Genomic DNA, 18,428 nt, shown 5'->3' with positions numbered 1-18,428 from the left:
GCAAAGTGTGGAGCGGATCACGCGGAGCGGGCTTGCCACCCCACTCCCCCCCCCCCCCCCCCGCCTTAACCCTCTCGCTACCGCCTCGCGTGGCCCGGGCCCCGCTGGCCCCCCGGGGGACCCACTCCGGCCGCGCCGCCACAGCCTCTACCTGCGCGCGGGGGGAGCCGCCCGGCCGGGTCCAGGCGCCGGCGTCGCCACCGCCTCCCTGGAGCTGGAGCGTCTCCCCGGGGCGGTGAGTGACAGCGCGGCCGGGCGGGGCTTCCGCGGGGGCCCGGGACACAGCACCGCCCCCGGGAGGGGCTGCCCCGGCCACCGCCCGCCGCCCGCGCCCCACCCCCGGCACCCCCGCGACACCCCTCCCACCCGGGCTCCCCTCCCCCACCACCCCACGCACTCCCGGGGTCCCCTCCCCCAACCATGACAGCCCCCACCCGGGCTCCCCTCCCCTACCCGCGGCACCCCCTCCCGCGGCACCTCCTCCCACGCCACCCCCCCCCCATCCATCCGTGGGCCCACCCGCACAGCTCCCCCCAGCCAGGCTTGCACCCCCCGGAGGCTCCACTCCCGGCGGGGCCCGGGCCCCCTCCGTCTCAGAGGGGCACCATTCCCCCCTTGGCCGCCCCACTCCCCGCGGGGGCTCCTCTATCCTTCCCTCCATCGCCCTCCCCTCTCCCCCGGAACCAGCCCCCTCCCAGCCTGCTTTTTTGTCTCCCTGTAGGGAAGACGGGGGTGCAGGGGCTGAGCGTGGGCTGGGCCCCGGGGGCACACCGGGGTGCGCAGCGCTGGGACTGGGAGGAGACGCCGAGGCGACCTCCCGCGCTCCAGGAAGGGAAAGGCAGGTTTACGGCTATCAGGAGGGGATGGTGGAGTTGCGGAGAACCGGCCACACCACCGGCTGCTCCCCGCTCCGGCAGGCCTACGAGCCGCCGCGGGGCTTCCGCGCCCGGGGAGTGGGTTGGCCACGGCTGCACGGCACCCCTCCCGGTTACGTGCGGTGCGATGCGACACGGAGGGAAACGGGAGGTTTTATTGAAAGGCTGTAAAATCAAGGCCGCCGACAGCAGTTAACGACCACGCTCCCGCGGCGCCCGAGACAGTTCCCGGCGCTCTGCAGCTGCCGCGGGCAGGGCACGGCAAGACCCTCTCCCCTCCCGCAGGCCGATTCCTCCAGCCGAGCCGGCTGCCCTCCCACAGGCGGGGCAGCACCGCCCTAACGGAGAGGGCTGCCGAGGCGGCGGGAACGGGGTCCGGAAGACGAGGGGGAGTAAGGGGGCGCCCACAGCTGAATGGGGAAGGGAGCGGGCACGGGACTGGCGCTCGCCCGCGGCGCCTTGAGGAGACCCAAGCGGCGTGTCGGCTCTGCCCAAGCTCTGGTACTTACTGGTCGTAACGACGGACAGAGCAGGGGCAGAGAGGCCGCGCCTCACACCGCTCCGGGCACGCGGGGGCACAGCGCATGGAAAAACAGAGCAGGGTGAGCGCGCGGCGCTGTACAAGCTGGGCCCCCGCCGCTGTCTCTTTAAAGCGAGCGGCCCCTGCCGCGCCTGCGCGTCCCTCCCCCTCACTGCGCCTGCGCGGAGCGCTCTGGCGGCTCGTTAGGCTCCTTTGTCCCTTGCTTGTGTCTCACCCAAGCATTATGCCCGCGGCGATGATTGGCAGCGTGCGTGGCGGGCTGCCGCCGCTGCGCAGCCAATCGGCTCCGCGCGGAGGGCTGCTGGGGCGGGTAGTCCCGCCCCGCCGCGGCCCGGCTGTGAGTGGCGGCGAGCACGGCCAGTGGCGGCGCGGCGCTGGAGGCTCGGAGGCCAATGGGAGCGCGGGTGGCGGGCGCCTGGTTAGGCTGCGCGAGTTCCGGCCGCGCGCGCGCTCCCCTCCGGACTGCTGCGGGGCGAGGAGGCCGCGATCTGCCTCGGCATCGGTGTCAGCTATCAGGTAAGGCCGCGACGGTAGCAGGACCGCGGCTCGGCTCCGCTCCGCTGTGGGGTGGGCGCTCCTGAGCGGCCGCCACCACTAGGGCCCTGCCGAGGCCCGCCGCGGCCTGCGCGGCCCGCCCCGCCGCTGCACGCGGCCGCTTTGGCGGGCCCCGGTGAGGCGGGGCCGGATGGGAGCCACGCGGGGGCTGGGGACCGCGGGCAGGAGCCGGAGTTGAGCTCTGGGCTGCGGTCGACCGGGCGTGTCTGCCTCTAGGTGGGGAAGATGCAGGGCAACAAGGGCTTCAACATGGAGAAGCAGAACCATACTCCGCGGAAACAGCACCAGCACCAGCAGCACCCGCCGCCGTCCATCCCCGCCAACGGGCAGCAGGCCAACAGCCAGAGTGAGTCCCGGGCCCGCCGCGGGGGGCCGCCCGGCCCCGCTTTGGGTAGGCGTTGAGCGACCCCTCTCACTGCAGAGGGTAACTTCGGGTCCCGGTTAGCTGCCGGCCCATACAGTTGCAACAGGTCTTGGCGGAAACAAACAGAACCCGCTCTTTTTATTTTAAACAATAAAACCTCAGGTCGTTAAGCAAACTGCGACTTGCGTTCGCTGTTCATCTGTAATAGGTTTTTCTATTGTTGGAGACAGTGGTTTGAATTGCAGCTGGGTTGTTTTTGGGGTTTTTTTTGTGCAGTCTACTGAAAGATGCATGCGGCTCCCGTAGGTTTGACTGGGATTTGTTTGTAACTTTCTTGTGCCCCCGAAACTGGGCAGTGATGTAGAGGTTCCTTCTTTGACTCGAATTCTCAAGAAGAGCTTACTTAACGAGTTTGGAAGTCTCTGAACCTTTAACAGTGTTTATGTAAACCTTGCCGATACGAGATGGCCTGTTTTCCGTTGGCTCCGTTTCCTTTTTTTTCCCCCAACCACACCAGATGGCTTCTCAACACAGGTTTCCTTAAGTACTAGTGAAATAAATTTGCTGTCTGTAAAGTTGTAGTAAGAACGTTGTTACAGCAAGCTGCAGTCACTTGTTAAGACTAAATTTTTACATAGGAGGCACCAGGAGATACCCAGCTTTACTTGATAATATTTCAGCATTCATGTACCAGCTGACATTGATGATGGCTGTTACTCTAATCTAATGTGTTTCCGGGTTTGCTCTTAATCAGTGTGGACTGTAGCCCTGTTACTTGGGATGCAGAGGGGGTGCTTTTGAGCTGAGACAATATGCATTAATGGCTTCTGGGGCCTTAACTGATCTAACTTGATAGGTTAGAAGGATGGTGGCAAGGCATTGCCGTTAGCATTTTTGGGGGAGGAAGTGCTTTAGTTATATTAAAATTATTTTTTTTACGTTTGAACACTTTGGCTGTTCAAAACAAAAGCGTATAGAAGTCACGTGCACTTTGCATGATTTCTCTGTGTGTTTTTTCTGTCAAAGTTGCAGGTTTAACTATATACAGACACATGCAGAGATAATGGGCTAGTAAAAAAAATCCTGCATATTTTTATTAGGTGGCCCTGTTAAACAGGCTCCTTATCAGTTCATAGAAGATAATAGACAAGGGTGGCAGAGCAGTCTGTTTCCAGTCAGGTTGGAAACAATACAACACAACAGCTGTATTGTGGTATTCTCACAGGGATCAGCTTATAGTGAGTGACTGTATCTCAGATTCCTCTCAGTAGATCTACTTAAAGCAGAACAGTGATAGTGGAATAACTCTGCCATAAGTCCCTCCTAGTGTATTCACAGGCATTGCAACTGATCCCCAAATACTTCTGATAATGGTGTGAAAAAGTTCACAAGACAAAGCGCTTCACTTATGCACCCTTGCTGTGTGAAGTAGATAACTTACTCTCATTACTCTTCTATAGATATACTGTCAGTCTTTTTTTTTTTTTTTTTTTTTTTTTAAGTGTTAGCTATGGAGGTGTGCTTATTCTTATAAAAGAGTTGTCCTTGCACGTCTTGCATGCATTGTCTTTGCGTGAATAGCCTTTCCTGGTTAGTGCCATGCTTTGAAGCCTGAATCTAGCCACTCATGTTTGTGGTTTATTTCATATTTGTGGCCATAAGGTGTGTACTCTGCAAACCAAGGGATGGCTTTCTATGGCTTGCTGTCCTGTGTGGGGAAGTTCCGTATACATTTAAGAAAATGGGACACAGGAAGGTGATGATAAAACTACCCCTGTGTCTGGTGTATAGCGGAGCTTCCAAGATCGTGCTGGACTCTTGCTGAATTAAGGGTTAAAGATTGTATATGCATGTGGCGATTTGAGAATGTTCCTACAATCTGTCCTGTTTATTAGTGTTAGATATAGCATTGCTTATACAGATTTTTGTAATGAACTTTGTAATTTTTCTGAGCTCTCACCAGTATGGCTGGTTTTTGGGTGGTTTTTTCACTATTTTCACCATTCCAGCCTTCTCTTCAGCTTGGAACCCAAGGCTCTAGAACTCAAATCCCATCTCGTAGAATGACAGCTATCTCAAATGTTATCTGTCTGGGCAAAATTTCCTCTCTTTTGCATATTTTTTTAGACATCTGGGGTTGGGGTTTTTTTAGTAAAAATCTGGTTGCTGGCCAAACTGGCTTTTCTATAATTATTCAGGTTGTAATAGCAAAATCTAGTATTGTGACTACAGTTGATTTTTGTTGCGGGCCAGTCATCTCGACCGGATCTCCAAAAGTTGAGTGAAATCTCTCACGTTATTTCAAGCTGCAGTGTTCTTTTTTCCAGTTCTAGACTATTGTTCACTGGTGTTAATGAGCACTGATGTCCAAGCATGTGTTTTCTTTAAAAAGAATATGGGCCCATTCTGAAATAAAATCCCCTTGTTGCTGTAGAGATGGCTGGAGAGGTTTGAGACAGAAGTGAATGGGTGGTGTTACCTATATTGTCCTATGTCTCTCTGTTCACTGTGATGAAACCTAATAGAATTTATCCCCCCAACTGTAGAGCAGCTGTGTACCTTATTCCCCTCAGATGAAGGCCTGACTATAGACCTGAAGAATTTCCGGAAACCTGGTGAAAAGACCTTCACCCAAAGAAGCCGCCTGTTTGTGGGGAATCTGCCTCCAGATATTACAGAGGAAGAGATGAGAAAGTTATTTGAGAAATATGGCAAGGCAGGTGAAGTCTTCATACACAAGGATAAAGGCTTTGGCTTTATCAGGCTGGTGAGTGACTTGCTACCTTTGGGGTGTTTTTGTGGCAATGACTCGCACTGGAGGAGTATTGCTAATTGGAAGTAGCAGATGTTCAGATATCTTGCTAATTAAGCCTGCTATTGATTTTAGTAACCTGGAATATGGGATCAGCTTCTACAAGTGGTTTGTCTAGAGCTTGTTGTGAGAAGGAATGTGAATTCAGGCAGCTTGTGGCAGGATTTATGAGATATCTGCTAAAGTTACTCTGAAGTGAGCTGGTAGAAAACAGAAAGAAAACATGAACGTGATGCTATTATAGACAAGGTAGGCTTCCATTTTCTGGAAGGGTGTGAACATGGAATTTCTATGAACATAGATTGTCATGCAGTATTACTGGAGCGATGAATGCTCTTGAGGTGGGGGAATCTCTAGATGATCACACTGAAGCATGGCTAAGAGGGAGGTAGCTACCAATGTAGAGTAATGGTTCTGAGACTTTATTGGCTCATGTGCTACATTTCTGAAAGCCCCAAGGTGAGTGGATGGAGCATGAGGTTCCCACACCAAAGTCTGGGGCCATTTGCTGTGGCGTAGCTGCTTGGTAGTGACTTAAATGAGTGGAAAGGTGTGAAACTGGCATAGGGTGTCTTTCATGGATTGTCGTACAATTAGCATTTCCTTTTACAGTTATCAGACTTGGCTAATAGTTGAATCTTGATTTGTTTGTTTGTTTTAATTTTTAAAATGTATTTATTTAAAAAAAAAAAGGCATGCTTTGTAGCCTTAAGATAATTATATCTGATAGATAATGATCGTTTAATTGTTTGCTTAGTTCATACTGGCTGTTGGATTAAGCTTATGTCTGATACTCCCCCCCCCCCCCCCCCCCAACTCCATACATGCCTGTTCAGCTAGGGCCATTGATAATGGAGAATAGCTACGGTTTGTTAGGATGCTTTTTACCATGCTATGGGAGGATTATTTGTTCCTCTCTGTGAAGTACTTGCTCAGGGGAAGTAGGTTTGTGAGTCTGTTGTGACTGTGACTGGCTGATTCTATACTGCATTGAGAGTTTTAATGATAACTTTTTTTTATCTTCAGGAAACTCGCACTCTGGCAGAGATTGCAAAGGTGGAACTAGACAACATGCCTCTACGTGGGAAGCAGCTAAGAGTGCGTTTTGCATGCCACAGCGCATCGCTGACAGTCAGGAACCTGCCTCAGTTTGTGTCCAATGAGCTCCTGGAGGAAGCCTTCTCAGTGTTTGGCCAGGTGGAAAGGGCTGTGGTTATTGTGGATGACAGAGGACGATCCTCTGGGAAAGGCATTGTGGAGTTCTCAGGGAAGCCTGCTGCTAGGAAAGCCCTGGATAGATGTAGTGATGGGTCTTTCCTGCTAACTACGTAAGTGTGGAGGGCGAGAAGTGCTATGCTGGCGTGTGTGCAGGTTGATGGGTGGCATTGGCTTGTGAGCAATGTTTCTTAACACCAGAGCGGGACAGATGAGATATGGGGCAGGAGGTGGTAGGTGATTTGCCCAGGGAGAACTTTACTTAGCTTTGTTCCAACAAGAGTGAGTCTGTGCTGAAACTCAGGTCTGAAAACTTTCTTCTGGGAAGCTGCTAGTGGGGTAAGTGCATAAAACCTCCCAATAAGCTTTTTCTCAATAAAGTCTTCTTGGGGCAATTAAAGCAGCCTTTAAGAAGCAGGAGCTATTTCAGAGACCATCCGTATCATTTGTTGGAAACGAAGCTCAAGTGTGTTTGTGCACTCTGGGTCGCATCAGAGGCAAGTCTTGGGATGGGACTCCACTCAGCAGCATGCACTGCTGGGGTGGAATGCTGATCCACCACTGTGGGATGGGATCTGTCGGAGAAGCTGGTCAGATAGATTGGAGTGTTTGGAGTTTTCACCATAATAAACTATTTTCTTTGTGCTTGAATATCGTAAGGCAACAAAGTATGTTCTTGCATAATTATGTGAACTTGCTCAAGTAAATGACTAATTCTAGATGCATTCCACAGAGCATGGCTTGTTGCTCGAACTATTAAGAGGGAGCCTGTTTTGATCTCTTGGAAATAAAAATTACTGTATGTTTTGTATATATGCACCTAGAATTTGTGAATAGAATACTTCCTGAAATTGGGGCTGTATTACTAATTTCTAAAGTAATTTTATAAGCTTTGTGCTTCTCACTTCTCTCCTTTTCCTTGGAGGCTTGCATATGACACAGCTATACACAAGCACATTCAGTTTCAAAAAGCAGGTGTTTTGGGGTTATTTTTTTTTAATATCTGTTTTTCTTCCTGAGACTCTTTAGGGATAACCAGCATAGTGTGTAGTGCTCTGCAGCAGGATTGCTGTTAGGGAACTTTTGCTGATTCAGAAGTCTGTATCCTGAAAGAACCATAAAAACAAATTTTTAAAAGTGATCACGTAAAACTAATCACTACCAGTGTATAACTGAGAGCACCTGAGGGTATCATTCAATCTTTTTGTAGCTATCAGCGTATTAGATTCTGATATCTAGGACAGCAAACCAGTATGTTGTTTATTTCTAGTTATGGTTTGGTTTTGATTAAATTTGTTCTGGTTTGTCCTAGTTCATGACAGTAACAGCTAGATAAACTGGTTGGAATTGGTTCACATTGGAAAATAAGACTATTAATAATGGAATATGTCACATGGAAGTGAAAAGCTACATTGTGGATCTTCAGCTGAGGAGAGAGATTTTAGCCTCTCATATCCTGCCTTCCTGCTGGAGTCTGGGCACTGCTTGCTGCTTGGCATAGCATGATCATTTCTCTTCCATTTCCCCAGCTCTGGCAAATGGGGTTGAGGACCTAACGAGAAGCTGCAGTGCTGGTTTGTGCTGAGGATGAGCAGTGTCAGTGCTGTGGTGGGGAGCTAATTCAGAGATCGGGGACACTTTCTTCTGCACACAGAAATCAGAGGACAGAAGCACGTGTGTGCAGTGTCTGTGTTGTGAAGTGCACCAGTGGATTTCTTGGGGTGGGAATTTAGACAGGGCCCAGCAGGCACTTAAAAAGCACTGCTGCTTGGCCATAATGGTTCATCGTGGTCTCACCAGGAGAGTATGACTGAATGGTACAGCCAGCAACCTCCAGTGAGGAGCAGTGTAGTTACTCTTCGCTTTAGGTAGCTATAAAAAGGCGCACAAGGACTTCTGCAGCCCATGGCTGGCCATGTAGCAAGGGAGGAAAGGGAGAAAAACCATACTCTAGGGCCTACAAGACTTCATGCTGAGTACATCCTACTGGAGGATGTCAGGTTCCAGTTAAGCCGTTAATTTGAACCAGTAACTGCAAGTATTCTTCTTTCAGTAAAATTTTGGTTTGGATTCAACAAGGATTTTGATTAACAGTTCAGCTCCTATTCTAGAAAGAAAAAAAAAAAAGTGTTCAGAGTGATTTCTGGTTTCACTTTGGTTGAGATCCCCAACTGCTCTGAATTTCTTTGAGCAGTGCTAAAAGCCGTGTTTTATAAGTTCAGATACAGTACACATGCTTTCCTACACTGCAAGCTCATTCTTGAATTTTCTTGAAAGCACTTTGTCTTTTCTTTACAGATTCCCTCGGCCTGTCACTGTGGAGCCCATGGATCAGTATGATGATGAAGAGGGACTACCAGAGAAACTAGTCATCAAAAACCAGCAGTATCACAAGTATGTGCCTGCCGTGCGACAGGAGATGAGACTACCTGTGGACTAGGACATTGACTAGTGCCTTAGTCTTAGGAGGGTGGCTCATCAGTGCTACTAAAGGTCCTTCTTTTTTCTGTAAATGTGACCTGACTCTGGAAAGAGAATTGCATACACTGTTGCATACACTTGCAACGCAAGTGTATACACTTGCCATGGTTAGCTGAAAGAAAGCAGTGATTTTGGATCTACACTGCTGGATAAGACTGGCAGCCTCCACCTACTTTTCATAAGTCTGTTTCAGTTGTTGGAATAAAAAATTGTGTCAGTTTGAGATAACGCGAGATCCCCTTGCTCAGATGAGAAGCTGAAGCAAAGACTTAAGTTACTTGCTCTAAATATTAGAGAAAGTCTGTAGAGGAAACAGATTTGAACCCACCATGAAAATTTAAGGAATGATGTGAATAGCATTAGGAGATTGTAGAGCTATCCAGGTATAAGGCCATGGTCTTTGAAGGCTTCCCCTGTGATCCAAGCAGTGGGAATTAGTAAACCATGTGAGCTCATGAATGTTTCAAGTAAGGAAGATGAGAGCTTTAGGAGCTGGGAGGCTGCATTAGGAATAGTCATGTGCTCCAGGTGCAGGGGCTGCAGAGATTAGTGAAATAAACATGTTTGGGCAGTGTTTGTTTCTGGAGTGGATCTGTCCATAAGATGTGCAGCAGGAGAAAAGGCTGTTTCTTTCAAGAGTATTTCTAAATGTCTTTACCCAGAATCTTCTGGTGTCTTATGCAAACGGTTTCATTGCTTGTTATGAAGGAGGACGGGACGCAGTTTCCATGCATAATTAATCCTGCAGGAGGATTCTGCTTGAGTTTCTCCTTTCAATAAGATGATTCCTGAGGAGCAGACAAACTGGTATCTCAGGCATAGCTATTTGTGAGAAAGTAGAAGACAAAGTGGTTCCTTATTTGTTGCACTAAGAAATGCATTTCTAACTGTTAAAAGGATTGGTCATTACATTTAACACACAAATGTATTTTTCTTGGTTCCTCCTTGCTCTGTTGAAGCATTCACTAGCTCTCCCTTGTTTGACAGGGAGCGTGAGCAGCCTCCTCGATTTGCACAGCCTGGCAGCTTTGAGTACGAATATGCCATGCGTTGGAAGGCTCTAATAGAAATGGAGAAGCAGCAGCAAGAACAAGTAGACCGCAACATCAAGGAAGCTCGAGAGAAGCTGGAAATGGAAATGGAAGCAGCTCGCCATGAGCACCAAGTTATGCTCATGCGGCAAGGTACCAATCAAAGATAAATACAGTATCAGAACATGGCCCTGCAACATCCAGGGGGTGAGTAGCTCAGTAGACTGGCTAGAGCCCACTGAAGGTGAGCCATGGTGTAGCTGCTTGACTTGTAACAAAGCATGGTAGTGGCAAATGAATGGGGAGATGTTACTGTATTGTTGGAGGCTCTGTTACCTTATTCTCTTGTGTGCTATGGTTGTAGTTCAGGAATTGATAAGATGTGGCATGGGAGATGAGTTTGATTGTTTTTTTTACTGTCGTCTTTTACAGATTTAATGAGACGCCAGGAAGAGCTGAGGAGAATGGAGGAATTGCATAACCAAGAAGTACAAAAACGTAAACAGTTGGAACTCAGGTAAGGGGGCAGGTTATGAAATGCTGTGAATCCATAATATTATGGAATGAAATGCTTCTTCAGCGCACCTGTGTGACAGTTCAGTGTGACAATTTAATTACTGTCTATAGTGTGGCTGTTATTTTGGGCCTTTTTGTTCGTAGGGAGAGTGTACAGTTGGTTTAAGATGGAAGACTTAGGAGTTTCTTCCACTGATTAGTATTTGGTTTTTTACAGTTCTGTGTCTCAGTTTAGCTCCTTGACCGAGGCAGACAGAAAAATCAGAATCTGTGATTTGGTGGCTTCAGTGCTGCTGGTTGCGAAACCCCATTCTAGCATCTATCTGTTTGTTTGAGGGGTAACAATCTCAGAGACTTCTCTCTCCATTCAAGCTCTTCCTTGTCTCAGGGTCATTTCGAGAAGCTCCAGTAAGATCTCCAAGCTACTTCTGTAATAGAAGGGGCTTGAGAACTGTCTGGCTTGTATGCATTATATTGCATGTAGTCAGCATGTATTTGGGAGCTGCTGAGTACATAGAATCATTTAGGTTGGAAAAGACCTTTAAGATCATCAAGTCCAACAGTTAACCTAGCACTGCCAAGTCCACCACTAAACCATGTCCCTAAGCACCACATCTACATGTCTTTTAAATACCTGCAGGGATGGTGACTCAACCACTTCCCTGGGCAGCCTGTTCCAATGCTTGACAACCCTTTCAGTGAAGAAATTTTTCACTTGCTACTTGGCAAAAGAGACCAACACCCACCTCGCTACAACCTCCTTTCAGGTAGTTGTAGAGAGCGATAAGGTTTCCCCTGAGCCTCCTTTTCTGTAGACTAAACAACCCCAGTTCCGTCAGCTGCTCCCCACGAGACACACACATGGGTGTGCTCATGTTTGGTTTTATAATGAACTCCTTAAAATTGAAAGTGTTGGAAATGTCTTGGTGCGCGTACATGTTTCTGTTTTCATCATGAGGTACCTAATATTTTACAGCCTCAGCAAAATAATGTTCTTAAAGTAATAAGTTTCCAAACAAGACCCATTAGGCAGCACTGCAACACTGTGATGCAAATGGTTGGTGTATGTTGTGCTGAGCATCCTTGGACCTTTTTTGCAGGCAAGAGGAAGAACGCAGGCGCCGTGAGGAGGAAATGAGAAGGCAGCAAGAAGAGATGATGAGACGCCAGCAGGAAGGCTTTAAAGGGAATTTTGCTGATGCGGTATGAGTGCTTCTACCTTCCTGTTACATCCGGATACTGACATTAGGTTTTTGCCCTTCCCCAGCATGGGGCTTTCTGTGAATACTGAATTTGTTGGTTGAGGGACTCTACATCTTCATTGTATTCTGCCCTAAATTATTGACTCCCTCCAATCTTAATACAATTTAGTCTGGAAAATATCAATACCCCAGTTACTGTCCCACTGCTGTTCATGTAGGACCCTCACTAGCTGTGTTGCTGTTGAAGAGAATATATGCTAAGTAATTTTATTCTAACAGTAACACAGATGTACTTTCCTGAAGTACTGCTGCAGAACCCTGTTATGGTCATAAGCCTAGCTATATCCCTAGCCTGCAGTCTGTCTCAGTCATGCTTACATGAAATGATCCCAACTTGAGGCACTGCTGCAGGCATGATAATTGCTTGTACTTAAAAGTCAGTTGGTCAAGTATTTTCTTGTAATGTAAAAAGTGTGGTCACCTGCCTTTTAATAGCAGTATCTCTAGTTCTATAAAGAATTGTCTTACAATTCATTTCCAGTCCCAGCAACTTTCTATTGTGGAGGCAGCTGTAGTGCTATTGAGGTGGTATAATGGCATTGATGCAACTGGATGGCAAGTGTTTATGTATCCTGGTGAAAAATTGGTCCCTAAGCAAAATAGCTAAATATATGTCAAACCAAAAGGGTCAAAACTGTGTGACTGACCTAAATGTGTGAATATTACCCTGCGTAGTAGAACTCCTGATTTCTCTAAATAATAGTGCCTTCATATGATAAACAGTGGTGCTGAGAGTACAGATGAAGTGAAAGCTGTTCTTCAGTTCCCACTGTGGAAAAAATAGTACCCTCACTGAAGTGAGGAGGTGCCCCTAGCTTTGCAGTTGAGGGAGATCTGTGGTGTGTCCCCTACGCTCAGTTAATAAAAGAGAAATTGAACTCACTAACTGGTATTTTAATGCAAGTGACCCAGTGCTGCGTCTTTATGTAAGCCTGCATTCCTTTCAACAGGAAAAGCTTCTTAGCTATGCTAAGGAAGTAGCAAAAGTAATTCTATCTAATGTGTTACTGCTGCTCGGCAGATCTTTCCATCCAGATATCAGGTATCTCTTTATGCTGCTGTTTGGTAAAATCTGCATGCGCAGCTTTGCTGCTGGATGTTTTACCATGATTGTGAAAAAGTCTTTCAGAATGAGATATTTTAAATAAGACCTTTTTGTTCAGCAGTTAATTGTGTGATGGTAGGTGAGATCTTCTTTTGAAATTTACCCTGGGAATGACTTTTCTACAGTTTTCAGTAGTAAAACCCCAGAACTCATTGATTTTGTATAATTGCATTTTTAAAAAGCCTGAATTTTTATCATTTGAAATGAGTGTCTCTTTTTCCAGAGGGAGCCACCAGACATGCGAATGGGACAGATGGGTATGGGAGGTAAGGGTATTCTGTGGCCATCTTCGTTCCTATGCATGTTCTTTTCCTCCTTTACAAAATCTGGACATTTTTTGAGTAGTCTTATTTTATCGTCGTCTTATTTAGAAACTCAGTCATAGTCTTCTCCTAGTTCAGTGACAGGAAGCATTCATGTGATGGGAAACTTAACAAAATTTGGGTATGAGGCAGTACTGTACATTTGTGAAAGGCACAGTTCAGTAAGCAAAAGACTTGTTGAAGTTGCCGTCAGACCCATGGTGTGCTTCAGAAGTTACTGATACAGAAACTGGTGTGACATGTAGTGCTAGACCTTGAGCCCAGGAAATAACCTTGATTGCTGTATTTCCATATTTTGACTACATGATTTGACTACACACGTAACAAGAGCAAGTGAAAAGGCAATGAGGGCTTAGTGGTTAATGAAGGTGGTGAGTGTTAGAGCCTGCTGTAGTTTCAGATAATACTGGAATGCAAGATCAGTTTGTCTTGGCCTAATAGTGCAAAGCTAGTCAATAGAGTAGTACTCTGTCCCTGAATATAACACTGCGGGGAGCTTACACGGTGTTTTGTGGCTCTGAAGTGATGAGCAAACCCCAATCACTTCGCATGCCAGGACTATTCTTCAGTTTTCTTTTCCAGGTACCATTGGCATGAACAATAGAGGAGCTATGGGTGGTACCAACGTCCCAGCTGCTGCACCTCCTGCGACTGGTCCTGGAGCTATGCTACCTGATGGAGCCATGGGAATGGTAATGTATCTCCATCTGCTTTTTGTGCACACCTTTTAAATGCAGATTATATTGTTGCATTGTTAAGCACTATGCCGCTGAAGTTGAAGCTTTTTTGTCTGCCTAGACCTGTTGCTTAAGTCCTGCTGAAATCTTTAGAAGTTAATCTTGCTGTGATACTAGTCAGTCATTTTCAGGAGATTGAGCCAAGTCTAATAACTATGTACTTTACTTCCAAGATAGCTAGTGCTAAAATGTTTGTTAGAAAGATCTTAGCAATAATATATGGTTGGTTTTTTTTAAATGGCATAATGGGAAACACTATTGAATGAGAGTGTTTTGAGAGTAGAGTCTTGCAGGCATAAAGCCAAGCTTTCAGGAATGTTGTGTCCATCATCAGTTTTAAAAACCATTATCTCCTATGCTAATAGGATAAAATGAGTATGGTAATAGTGAGTATGCTAAAATGACTTCAATTAATTTGCTTAGGAGGTAAAGAGCAAAGAATCAGTGGAGGTTATGCTTATTTATTTGCCTTTTTAAATTTTTATATTTAATTTAGTTTTAAACTTTACTGCAGGGCTTTACAATAGACCATGGCTTCTGTGGCATCTGTCATTCCTCTCTGTCATACAGAGGATTGATCCTCTCACAGTGTCACCACTTCCAGTCAGCAGCAGAAACAGCAGCATAGTCAAGTTTGTCATGAAAGTTCATCTTCCTTTAGCATTTTATATCAGTTGGTCTAATAAACAATTTTCCTGCAAACCTTGCTACTTAGACTTCTTCATCTATCGTGACTGCTACATCAGGGAAATTTTTTTGTCATAAAGAACAGTTTTATTTGGCTATAAGCTTTTGTACCTAAGTGGTAGGGACAGTGGAGCAGCTGAGGTTAAGGGAGTGCTTACTATACAAGGAAATTAAGGGGGAAGATGGAGAGGAATGGAAAGGGGAGGTGGGTTCAGATCAATATGATGAAATAATACCTGTTAGACCAAAAAGCAATAAGCTGTTTCTCTAATGGCCAGAAATATTTATAGTCTTTTTGGAAACTATTTTGGCCATGTGCTTGGTTTTAGGAGTTACTGGGCCTGTGTATTCCAGCTGTTTATTCATGTAGGGAGCAGTTATTTTGAATGTTTGCTCTAGCTGCTTGGAGTGATTGCAGTGTCCTTCCCTGTGATGTGTCCTACAGGATAAGTTCATGATTACTCAGAATTTTTCATCTGTAGGGAAGGGAGAAAGGGAGGAGGAGTACTATGTTACTGCTACTGCCTCCCCTGCACTGCCAGCGAAGTGAGCGTTGAGAGTCCCTGGGACCTCCCCATTGACAATTTTACTGAAGTTTAGGTCTGTGTTCTGTAGAACCAGGCAATACCATGGAGTCATCTACAGTACTAATACCAATTATGATGTGCACATATATATCACATTACACTGTGTATATATGTATCACTGCTGTAAACCTGTGGACAAAGAATAAATGGAACCCAGGAGCCTGGTGTAAAGCAGCTCTGCTCTACATAGTCACTTAGCCCGGGGGGGAGGGGGGGGAGGGGAGGAAGAGGCAGCGGTTGCCTCCAGTACCTCCCCCAAAGGACACCATGAGGACATTCAAGCAGTGGAGCAGGTTGCCCAGAGAGGTTGTGTAGTCTTCATCCTTGGATGTTTATAAGACCTGACTGGATAAAGCTGTGGCTAACCTAGTTCATAGCTGACTCCTCTTTGAGCAGGAGGTTGGACTAGAGACTTCGTGAGGTACTTTCCCACTTGAATTATCCTTTGATCATCTTCTCCCTGCTGGAAGGAAGAGGCTGTGCAATAGCACTAACCCAGCTGGGAGAGGGGAGAGCCAAAGGAATGGAAACAACAGAATATGTTCAGGGCACAAGGCTAGTATTGCAGACGTATTTTGGAATTGGAGTATTGTGTACACCTGGACTGTGATAGTGCTGTAGTATCAGTAGAGTGCTCTTCTTTTGCATTCAGTTTGGGTGAAGGAATATGGTGGAAATACGAAGTTCTCCTTTCCCAGACTGCATTACTCACATGCTGCACATCAGGGCACTAGTCTGTGAGATGGTGCAAACTGTGTTCCAGTATGCTTGACTACAAATGACGTGGGGAAAGAGACTTGGTCCTGCAGTGGTCCCATCAGTTCAGTTTTGGGGCTTTGGGGATATTTTTGGTGAGGTGAAGGTTTGTAGCAAGGTCAGCTGGAATTGTGGAATCCTGGTAGAATTTGAATCGACTCAAATGTCTTTTAACTGCCCTTTGTTGTTCCTTGTTTTTCTTCCTGCCTCTTCTGCATTTGTCCTCATTACAAGACTCCACCACCGCCTGCAGATCGCTTTGGCCAGGGCAGCGCGATGGAAGGCCTCGGAGCGATGGGAGGGAACCCTCCTGCCTTCAACAGAGGAAATCCAGGGGGTGATTTTGGTCCTAACAAGCGTCGCAGATACTAACAGGATTAAGCTACCCCCTGCACACGCCCCAAAGAGGAAAGGAATCTTGGCAGGCCATACAGGGTTCCACTTGGGGGGTGGGGGTGGGGTGGGGGGGCTCGTATTAAAAACAGTTAATTAGGGCCTGTTTTGGTAAAGCCACTCTAGGACAAGGGGAGTGCAGTCTGACTGGTAAAGGTTTTAGAAAATTTCATGTGGTGCATTCCTATAATTTCAATGTGAAAAACGGATTCTGGGAGGCTGCCATGGTTGTTCAGTAACGGTAAAATCTGGCAAGGACCCTAATGCCTTGACCATTCCAGGTTTCTTATTTGCAGCCGGAGTCCTGAGACTAAACTAGATAAAATTGCAGTATGTCTTGGCATTTTTTTAGTGTAGTGTTACCTTGCTTAAGAGCACAGGGAAGTCTCTGGAGAACTAGGGCAGCATCTGGGTACTTTGCAGCTCCCATGATTCTGTAAATTTATATAGCTCCAAATGATCCATCATGTAGTGAATTGGGGGAGATTTTATGTTCATTTATTTCTTTTTTTTTTTTTCTCCTAACTTGTAGTTACTCTTCTTATCTGGACCATCTGTTTCTTTAAAGTAGTTGACTGTCATGTGCAGCCTGAATGGCTGGGAGGCTCTTGTTTGGATGGATTTTTTGATAATGTGTTGTATCGCTGTTTATTTTTACTGGTAGTAAAGTACAATCTATTGAACAAAGATACTGTATCTCATGCTGAAGATTTAACTGAAACAAATGTTTGTATAATCTTAACTTTGCCTGTCTTTTGTGTAGAAGTACTACAAGATTTTTCATTTAGTGTAAACTGTTTGAACACGAGCTGTAATTGTCCCACTAACAAGTTTGAGTTTGTCTGAGGAATGTTGCAGGAATGCATTATTAAAGTGGATTTTAAGCCTTTTTTATCTGGTGTGTTGTCTCTTCTGTTTTTTGAATAAAAATGTGTACATATGGATTGAAGTAAACCAAGCTTCAGATTGTGGTGCAAAAATTGTTCTTGCATAGCTCTATAAAGAGGGTGTTCAACCCCTGAGAATTTTCTAACAGTTGTCTTTGTCACAGAAGGAGTTTTATTTGTGTGTTGGAATGAGGCCTTCAACTTCAGCATTTCAGAATACAGTAAGGGAGCTCCTGATGCACCTAGGATGTGTCTGTTGTGGATGCAGAGAAGTGAGACTCAAGACTTGTTCATGTGTCGCTGGGAGCACGGAGTTCAATGTGCCTCATCTGCGTAGTACAAAGTTGTCTGTCTGTCTCTGCCCTGTGTTGCAGTTGCCTCTGGCTGGGATGCAGACCTTCCTGCAGAGCTCTGAACTCCTGTGCTGGGGCAGGAAGCAGGGGACTCGTAACTGTCAGTGGCAACACTTTATCTTGTGTAATACATGAGGGAATCTGTAGGGACAGGAGCCTTCTGTGAGTTGTGTTCTCGCACTGAAGCTCTTGAGTTGAGACTGGGGAGGGGGGGAGCAGAGCAAATTAGAAAGAAATTTAGGTGGGGAAGGGAGGAAGAGAGTTACAGCCTAACAGCATAAGGAGCTGCCTTACAGACTTGTGAAATAATAGGGAAGATGACAGTATTTTCAGATGCCTAATGTTACCAAGGCAATAACCTTAAAAAATTAGGGTTTGGTCCCTACTCTAAGTAGGGAAAGATGAAATAATCACTCTGGAGGTTTTATTGGTTTACCCCTGTCATTTGATGGCTTATAATTAGCCTGGAATGGGATGATTGATAAGAAGCTATATTGAAGAGAGACTGCAGCTGATGGTCTTGTTTCTTTTGCCTGTTTTGTTTTCCACATCTGAAAGCATCAGCACTAGTAGCTGGCTTGCTGAGGTGATACGGTATTGAATGGTGATTACCAGGGGGATTGTGACTTACTTGTAGGTACAGTATGAAGAGTTTGATGATGCTTTTCACCTGGCATATTTGCTAGGATAGCTAAATATTGCAAAATCTCAAATAAGTTGGCAAGAATGCTGATTAGGTTTTCTGTTGCCCTGCAGAGAGGATGCATCTGTTCTGGAATGTGGCTGGCAGACATTCACTAATGCCATGGGTATTTGGTAAGTACATCATTTAACTCCAAAGTGTGAAATAATAGAAGAAACTGAAGTTGCATCCAGGTGTCTGTATTGTCTTTCATTCTCTTGCCCGTTGCTCAGCTGGCTTGCTTGTTAGTGAGCAGTCAAAAGGGA

General features: G+C 46.3%; 2 protein-coding genes across 11 annotated transcripts in view; one reads left to right on the top strand and one right to left on the bottom strand.

The window, feature by feature from the left end:
* ZMYM3 (zinc finger MYM-type containing 3) overlaps nucleotides 1-261 on the bottom strand; it is a 33,479-nt gene extending 33,218 nt beyond the window's left edge. For 3 of the 4 annotated variants that reach the window (XM_075513430.1, XM_075513435.1, XM_075513436.1), the window contains exon 1: nucleotides 152-261. The gene's annotated coding sequence lies outside the window, so the exon portion shown is untranslated. The remainder of the gene's footprint in view (nucleotides 1-151) is intronic. The other variant, XM_075513432.1, reaches the window with a different exon arrangement.
* Nucleotides 217-17,132, top strand: NONO (non-POU domain containing octamer binding). 7 transcript variants are annotated; one of them, XM_075513448.1, is made up of 11 exons: nucleotides 217-235; nucleotides 2,188-2,317; nucleotides 4,909-5,102; nucleotides 6,174-6,475; nucleotides 8,661-8,756; nucleotides 9,831-10,027; nucleotides 10,307-10,391; nucleotides 11,491-11,593; nucleotides 12,981-13,023; nucleotides 13,663-13,772; nucleotides 16,082-17,132. In XM_075513448.1, exons 2-11 carry the CDS (start codon nucleotides 2,197-2,199, stop codon nucleotides 16,217-16,219), a joined length of 1,389 nt encoding a protein of 462 aa, XP_075369563.1. In that variant the 5' UTR covers nucleotides 217-235; nucleotides 2,188-2,196; the 3' UTR covers nucleotides 16,220-17,132. The 7 variants fall into 7 exon arrangements, with proteins under 7 accessions (XP_075369563.1, XP_075369561.1, XP_075369560.1 ...); XM_075513446.1 differs by having other exon boundaries at nucleotides 4,882-5,102; XM_075513445.1 differs by having other exon boundaries at nucleotides 218-235; nucleotides 2,188-2,362.
* The last annotated feature ends 1,296 nt before the right edge of the window (nucleotides 17,133-18,428 follow it).

This window comes from Mycteria americana, chromosome 10 (assembly GCF_035582795.1).
Source record: "Mycteria americana isolate JAX WOST 10 ecotype Jacksonville Zoo and Gardens chromosome 10, USCA_MyAme_1.0, whole genome shotgun sequence".
Lineage (NCBI taxonomy): Eukaryota > Metazoa > Chordata > Aves > Ciconiiformes > Ciconiidae > Mycteria > Mycteria americana.
Note: the sequence above shows the minus strand (reverse complement) of the source record. Positions and strands in the feature narration are given on the sequence as shown.